Source organism: Diabrotica undecimpunctata, chromosome 4, assembly GCF_040954645.1.
Source record: "Diabrotica undecimpunctata isolate CICGRU chromosome 4, icDiaUnde3, whole genome shotgun sequence".
NCBI lineage: Eukaryota > Metazoa > Arthropoda > Insecta > Coleoptera > Chrysomelidae > Diabrotica > Diabrotica undecimpunctata.
The window spans coordinates 8134969-8143708 of record NC_092806.1 but is presented as its reverse complement, the minus strand read 5'-3'; the positions used below and the strand labels follow the sequence as shown (position 1 = coordinate 8143708).

General features: G+C 35.4%; 1 protein-coding gene across 1 annotated transcript; it reads right to left on the bottom strand.

Moving 5' to 3' along the window:
* Positions 1-246: 246 nt before the first annotated feature.
* On the bottom strand, positions 247-4327 carry LOC140439107 (uncharacterized). Its single transcript, XM_072528799.1, has 4 exons — positions 3971-4327; positions 2520-2839; positions 2175-2402; positions 247-807 (listed from the first exon to the last, which is right to left on the bottom strand). The coding sequence occupies exons 1-4, from the start codon at positions 4318-4320 to the stop codon at positions 605-607; spliced, it is 1101 nt and encodes a 366-aa protein (XP_072384900.1). The 5' UTR covers positions 4321-4327; the 3' UTR covers positions 247-604.
* Positions 4328-8740: the final 4413 nt, after the last annotated feature.

Sequence of the window (8740 nt, the reverse complement as noted above, 5' to 3'; positions counted from 1 at the left end):
TTACATTTTAACCCGTACAATTTAAAATCATCTGTATAGTTTATAAATAAAGTATATTATAATTTTATATCGTGGTATTTGTTCTAATTCGCATTTCTATTTTATTTTTACTTTGCGTCGGATATATTGACTGGGCCGCAAAATCTCGGGTAGCAAGTTTGACTGATGTACGCTGTTATATTTTGTTTGTTATATTTGTATAATTATATAATGGATCAGGAATTACCCAATAATTAAGTCAATTAATAAAATGCATCATTTATTCAGTGCTTAATATATAGATACATAAAGATAAAATATTACAAAAGATTAAGTGCTGTAAAATAAGAGGTAAGTGTAAGTATCACATGGCATTTCATAAACCGGTAAGCGTACAAATATCATCAAATGTAATAAAACAGTTTTATATTATACAAGATTGTTGTATCTTTACTATTTACAGGCAAATATTGCAGTAAGACGAATTATTAAGCCTTTTTTATTCGTCATTATTCAAACTAAGTCTTTATTGAATACTGAGATCCTTAGAACACCGTTATTTGCTTTTCACTCGTCTAATAAAATATAAAAACTGTTTCACTGTTTTTCTAAGATATTAATTTGTCTAGTAATATCCATATTCCGGGAAATTCTTGTAGAGCCTGCTATTTTCATGGTGTCCAGTCAACCCGTGCTCTCCAAATCCTTTGTTAAGTCCATAAGCCTGTTCATTTTGGGCAAATTTGTTTCCGCCGAATTTTCCATGGTTTCCTTGGGTCTTATCTTGGAAGTATTCGTTTCCGTAATGGCCTTCTTTAGTAGCTTCGCCTAAGAATAAAAACAGATGAATGTATCTCGGTAATAAGATATATTATAAATAATAAACATAAATCTGAAAGTTTTTTCTAAATTGAATATCTTTCGGATATTCGGACAATGGAACTACCACGATTGTACGGTTGGGCCGACGCTAACGCGGCGTTGCTAACGCGACGATATTAGCGCTCGTAAAACTGGGCCCTAAGGTAAACATTTTTATTTAGAGCTCGTACCGGTATGGGAGATCTATCAGCATCTACTTTATCCGTCCAATATTTATTATAAAAGATTTTTTGACTCTCTGATAGCCAAGAGGTACCAAACATTCTGAAATCTACAATTTTTGAATCCGTAGTAGCTTGAAGTGGAAATAGTGCAGAAACAGTTGGCGGAGCTCAACAAGGTAACATTGTTATAGATGCCAGTGCATAAAGAAATTGCTAAAGAAGGAGTTACTCCCTCTATCAATACAAAACAATTATGCTATAACCCAAAAGTATCATAAAAATGTCTGACAATGGGAAGAAAGAACTTGCTGCAGCTTATTTGCAAAATATTCTAGTCCAACGGTTGTTATAACTAAAGTGAACTTAAATTCTCAGCAAACATTGCTCACTCAGATTTCATCTTAGTAAAATGTTTTTACTACAGAAACATATTTTGTTATCTTTAAAACATCTTAATGCTTGTTAATTATTTTGTGTGTATTTCTTTTTATCTTCATAAATTATATGAATTCTGGCAACTGTGTGCGCAATACAATCCTCACAACCGATGCTAGCAACCTACTGCGGACCGGATAATTTGCTGGTGTCAATATCACATTGGCTCCTATAAAAAGAGAAAGATTTTACGAGCATCCTATGTGAGTGACAGAGATAGAGCTATATTATATATTTAGTAATACGTTTAAATGAGACTACTGGAGCCAGGCACAAGATCTCGAGATGGAAGTTTTAGTAGATCTTATCTATTTCGAGTTTATTAACGCCTTCGCTTGCTGCTAAGTTAAATATAAAAACCTAATTAAATTCAGCTTACTTGTTTGATATTCATAACTGAAAGTAGGAATTCATAACTGCCCTTTCAAACAGCTTTTGGACATACAGTCTATATGCTACAAGCTTTGAACCTGTTTGGATTATTCAGCTTTTATTCCAAATCATTTATTGAACTCATATTTGTCAAATCTCTTACAAATGAACTCCTTTGAAATATTTCAAATCTGCACTGAGATTTTAACTTCGAGGCTTCAAAAAATGTATTACAGTGTGTTTCATTTAGAAAAACCTCAGAAAATTGTGATCAGAACTTTCCTTATAAACATTAATTTTATCAGACTGTTTTAGCTAAAATCAATAATTTCCTACGCCTACCTGATTTAAACCTTCCGTCATTGAAACCTCCTTTAAAAGCTTCTCCACCTCCTTCACCGAATTTTCCAAATTTGCCATTAAAAGCATAATTGCCACCTTCATCATGATCTTGATCATAAAACTCCTCAGTTTTACCCGTTTCGTCTAAGTGATGAGATTTCTTAAAGCCTTTAATGTTATGTCCTTTGTTGTGATTTGCGTTTAATGTTCTTTCGTTGCCATGTTTTCCTTAAACATAAAAGAAACAGATAAAAGTAGAGAAAAAACATATTATAAAGCACAGTGTATAGAATATTGCCAAAACAAATTAGCTATTTGTTTTAAATAAAAAAAATAAAGAAATACCTTCAGTATTGAAATGTTCTCCACCATAAAAGTTCTTTCCTTCGTGGTGTCCTGTCTTAAGCCCATCAGAATCTATAAAATGGGCTGAATCTCCCTTAATGTCTTTAAGAGCTACTTCTCCGGCGCTGTATCCAGCATCTCCGTGATTCAAAGATTCCCCGTTATGTCCATTCAAGTGATTGTAATGTTCTCCTACGACGTTTTGTTTTCCATCACTGTAGATTCCTTTGTCAACTTGGGAAATACCATAAGGTCCATGGTGGGCAAGTACTCCCGGTCCGTACGGAGCAATATGAGAATAGCCAATTCCTGGACCATAGCTAAATGAAGAGATATTCATAAATAGGACATGTTTTAATAAAAGTAAAATGTATCTATCCTAATGTCTAATGTAATACTATTAAAAGGCTTCTACAATTTTAAAAACCTTTTATGTTTGGATGTTCAAAGATGTGAATAAACAAAAATATCAAAACATAACTTTAGATTTGCAGGAAAATACGAAAGATAAAATGCAATAGAAAGAAGAGAAAAATCATCATGAGATTATAAGCATGTAAGACCTGGAAGATGATCTATTCAAAATTGGATTAATAAAGATTAAAAAGAAAGAAGGTTTCCTTTCTTTGTACCTTCAACAGAGTACAAAGATGGCAGAACATTGTAAATTGGTAATAAAAGTAAGAGAATAAATAATAAAATATTACAGAGAACAGACCGAACAAAGTTTAATCATCTCATCCCATGTCGGAATAACTGGTAATGAGCTAGCAGACCAGACAGAATTTGAAGCAATAAACAATGTGATCATTCCGACTTCAACAGGTATATCAATATCAGATACTAAAACTTTATTCAAGACTCATGTAAACAAAATCTGGCAAGAAGGGATAAAACAAACACAAATCTTCCCATACCACCAAAAAGAAAAGACCAGGTAATTATCAGCAGACTCCGGCTTGGGCATACACGACTTACGCATGGCTACATAATCTCCAAAGAACCACCACCAATTTGCCAAAGATGCCAAACACCTTTCACAGTCAACTATATAATAATAGAATGTCCAGAGTACACCTCAGCCAAGGCGATATTCAAGATACCCAACAGCCTGAAAGAAGCACTGGTTACAAAATTCAATGAAGTTCTGTCTTTTTTAAATTACTGTAAACTCTACAATAAATTATGATTGAATTTTTGTTACATGTATATACATGTACATTCTACCATATTATTGTAAGTCATCTTCCAAAATGTATCTTGTTTTCTGTATTTGTATCATAAACCTACCTCTAATAACTCTAGCGGTTTATGCGGATAAATAAAATAAAAAAAAAGTTTAATCAACGTTTAAAAATTAATAAGTAACTTCTAGCAATAAGAACTAACGTTGAAATAAGTTTATGTGATAACTAAAGTAATGAATATGGGGATATAACTGTTTTACGAACCCATAACCTATTCCTTTGCTAATTCCAACAGGAGCACCAACGAACGGTCTGTGTCCATAGCCTCCGTATCCCAATTTTCCATATCCAGCCGGATAGCCCAATCCTCCTGCAGATCCATATTCGAGTCCTATCGGTCCAGGAACTTTACCTTCATATTCAACGACTTTTGGAACTACTATATCCTGGTATGGGTACCTCTTGTAGCTAAGACCGTACGGATATTCTACGTCGGGGTCGTATTCGTGTGTGCTGTAGCGGCCGTAGCCGTATGGACCTACATCTGTTTCGTAAAATTTGGCTTGTGATTGCAGGATGCAGAGGAATATTACGGTACACTTGGCTATGAACATTTTGGTTGTGAATGATTTAGATTACTCGACAGTGTGTATTTATATTATTAATAAAGATGCGGTTGAATGGATTTTTGGATTGGAAAAATAGGTATACAAGGATATTCTCAAATATAGCGGATACAACGTGAATTTTTTGTTCGTTTTTATCTTAATTTTTATTGATTACATTAGTTGCCATAAAGGATTAAGTAAAAGTCATTGTATGTTAGTTAATATTTCTAGAAATTTTTATTAAAAATTCAATATTATAAGAAAAATAAACGACAAAAGCAAAGTCAAAGGAATATGAATTTCGGTAAATAAACGTGGTCGTTCCTTTTCTTCGGCTTTTTTATTTTATGTGTTCGATGGTTTTGTCCTACACAGTACTCTATTCTCCCAGTCACCTTCTATGAGGTATGTATCTATCATAGCGTTTCCTATGGAAGTTTTCTATCTTATACCAGGCCTTCCTCTACGTCTTCTTCCAGTCCAATATTTTTTTCGGCCACCTGTGCTCTGACATTCTTTGTATATTGATCTTGATTGAATGTCCATAATCTTATTGGATAGTTCTTTTGTTGGGAAAAGTCTTCGTAGTTTAAAGATTGTTTTATAGCTGTCATCATCATCATCATCCAGCCTCAAGAGTTCACTGCTGAACATAGGCCTCTTCCTCATGTTTCCAACCCCGTCTATCTTGCGCCGTTCTTATCCAGTTTTTATTGAGTCTTATTAAATCGTCAGTCCATCTTGTAGGTGGTCGACCGACGCTTCTCTTGTCTTCCCTTGGCCTCCATTCCAATAACCTCTTTGTCCATCGCCCATCTGTCATTCTGGCTATGTGTCCTACCCGTCTCCATTTTAGTCTGGCTATCTTCTCGATGATGTCAGTCACTCCGGTTCTTCTCCTGATGTCTTCGTTGGTTATTCTGTCTCGCAGAGTTATTCCTAACATGGACCGCTCCATTCTTCTCTGCGTGACTCTCAGTTTGATAGCTGCTGCTTTTGTTAAAGTAAGTGTTTCTGCTCCGTACGTCAAGACTGGGAGGACGCACTGATCAAATACCTTTCTCTTTAGGCATGTGGATAGCTCACTTTTAAAAGTTTCTCTCAGTTTTCCAAATGTTGCCCACCCAAGGCCGATTCTTCTCTTCAGTTCATGAGTCTGGTTATCCCTGCCAATCATAATTTCATGTCCCAGGTATTTATATCTATCTACGAGTTCTATTTCTTTCCCACCAATACTGGTGTTCTGGTTGGGTACCAAATTGGTCATGATTTTTGTTTTCGAGATATTTATATTTAAACCTACATTTTCTGTAGCCACAACGAGTTCCTGTACCATCTCTCTTGCCATACCTAGATCTTCAGCTATTATAAGTATATTATCGGCGAAACGTAAGTTGTTTAGATATTCTCCATCTATTTTTATTCCCTTTGTCATCCAATCCAAATTCTTAAAAGCATGTTCTAGTACCGTATTAAAAAGTTTAGGTGACATTGGGTCTCCTTGTCTAACCCGTTCTATTTTTATGCGATTACTGTTAGTATGTAATCTGACAGTGGTTGTTGCCTGCAGGTATATTTATAGCTGTATTTATGTTATTTTATTTAGTATGGATGTTGTCATTGGCCATACTTCAGCTCCATATAGGGTAATATTCATCACTATGAAAGATCATTTTTTGTTTTCTTTGGTTAAAGTGTAGTGCCTTATCACTCCATGGAGTGTTTTCGTGACTTTTTTTCCTTGTGCTAATACCACATACTAAGTTGATATAGAACAAGAGTAGCCAGACAAGCGGTGCAGGAGTAGTTCAGCTGGTCGAACTCTGAAGCGCGATGGCCGAAATACCTATTCTATAAAAATTAATTAGATTGACCAGGATCTATGTCAAGAATCCCAAGAATTGTGTTCGAGTAGGCCCAGTAACATTAAACTATTCCAGATAACATCATCATTATCACCCAACCCTTTGCGTCACTGCTGGACATAGGGATCCTTCATTTTTGTCCATTGTGCTCTATCTTTTTACCCAATTTTTTGACATTTTCTTGAGATCATCAGTCCAACGAATAGGAGATCTTCCTCTACTTCTTTTGTCTAACCTCAGTCTCCACTCAAGCAATCTCTAACTGTGACTCGCACACTACGCTACTGAAAATTAATAGAAACGAGTCACTTCTTGCCTGTACGAGTAGCTTTGTCATAGGGTGTTTAAATTTTAACTTTTATATTATATAATTGAGTGTTATTATCGGGTTAAAAATGTCACTCACTCGAAAAAATTATTAAGATAACACAATCTGTTTGTGTTCTACATAATTATGTACGAAAACGAGAAGGAATACCATATAATATATCATTCCAAGCCTTTTCGGTAATATCTTTACGCGAATATTCATTTAACGTATAGTTGTATAGGCAGGGATATTTTTTTCACTTCTTGCACTAATTTTATATTAAACGACTGTTCTACCAATTTCGCCATTTCGCGTGTAAACTTTAAAAATATCACAACAAACTAGAAACTAGTCCCCAAGCGACCTGCACGTCCAGTCTCCTGTCGACTGATCACTGATCCACTGATGCATAAGAGACCGGTTACTAACTAGTAGCGCTGTGTGCGGATACTCATTAAAATACATGGACAGTAACTAATAAGCAACTGATTGGTAACTAAAGTTACCAACTGGTTTCTTTTTAGTAGCTTCATGTGCGGAGGGCCTTAGTAAACAGTTGATAATTCTAGTTACCAACTAGTTTAGTTTCTTTTTAGTAGCTTCATGTGCGGAGGGCCTTAAGTTTTTTACAAGCATATTCTAGTACTGGGGTAAACAGTTTAGGCGATAAGGTATTACCCTGTTGGACTTCTCTGCCGATTGGGATATGATCCGTGTTTTTATGTAGTTTCACCGATATAGTTGCGTTCTTTTATGTTCCAGATAACAAGCGGCTTAAAACAAAACGACCAGATGTCAACCAGATGATTTTTAATATTGTTCTAGACAAAGCTTTAAGAGAAGCGAAAACTACGATGCAAATATTCTCAGTCGACGGTCCAGGATGATATTGATATACAATAGCAAGAGACCAGTAAAATGGGATTGAACATTAATGACGACAAGACGAAATACATGTGTGTCAGAAGACGATACAAGACTAGATAGAAAATTGCAAAATGTGTCCATGCGAGACTTCAATTTTGAAAAAGTCAGCAAATTTAAACATTTGGGAGGAATACGGGAACACGGGGTGGAATGGACCGGCGGGGCAAAATGAGATTTGTATTTTTTCACGCGTGTAATATGCTGGTATCTACGCTGTTTAGTAGTAAGCTACGCTTCGATAAGTAGTTCTGTAACTGGTAGTCGCCATTGTTCACTGCGAAGCAAAGGTGGTATTTATAACGTGAATTGTTTGTATTTGTGAATTTCGTATGTTTTTTTTGCATTGTCTTTCTATTTCAGGTCTGAAGGCTAATTTTTTCTTATTCCCTATTCAGCATTAAGTACTATTAAAATAGATATTGTAGCTTTCTTTAAACCCCCATAGATCTTAAAAATGTTGCTATATAATCTTACCAAAGTTTGAAATTCAAAATAACGAACTTTCGGGCAGGACGGTACGGGGCAGAAGGAGATTTGTCTCATTCCACCCCGCTTTATTTTATGTCACTTAAGAGAAAACTCCCTTTAAGTGTTTATGTTACAGATGGTTCGTAACTATGTTAGAAAAACAGACCAAGTTGTCCTGTGGAGTCTATGGAACAGGCAATTTCCGCAGTAATTGACCGTAACATAGGTTTAGACAAAGCCTCGTCTCAATTTGGTGTACCAAAATCAACATTGGCGCGATATGTTAAGAAAAAGTGGGATGGTCTGTAATTTTGCATCAACAAAAAGTTGGTAAAATTTATGTGTATTTTCAACGAACATCAGGAATTAGAACTTATTACTTACGACAAAGACATGGAAAAAATATTGTTTGGTTTAACATGTATCAGTTAGCAGACCGCAACAGAATTGTTCATAATTTTAACCAACCCAATGAAACAGCAGGATAAAACTGGATTAATGAATTTTAGAAGAGGAATCCCGGTTTAAGTTTAAGAACACCTTAGGCAAGCTTTAGACCTCGTGCGATGGGTAGCTATAGCACAATTCCAATCACTGTTAAAAGAATATATTAATACTCATAAATTTACTTCTGCGTATCTTTAATTGTGATAAGACCGACATTAGCGTGAATCCGAAAGGACATTCTAAAATCGTAGCAACGAAAGGGAAATGGCAGGTAGGCACACTAACATCATATAAGAGAGGTGAAACTGCGACTGTGGAGTTGTGGTTTTTTGCCAGTGGATCATACATGCCTCCTATGTTAATTTTCCCCAGGAAACAAAGGGGAACCAAGAGTTCGAGTTGGGTCTGT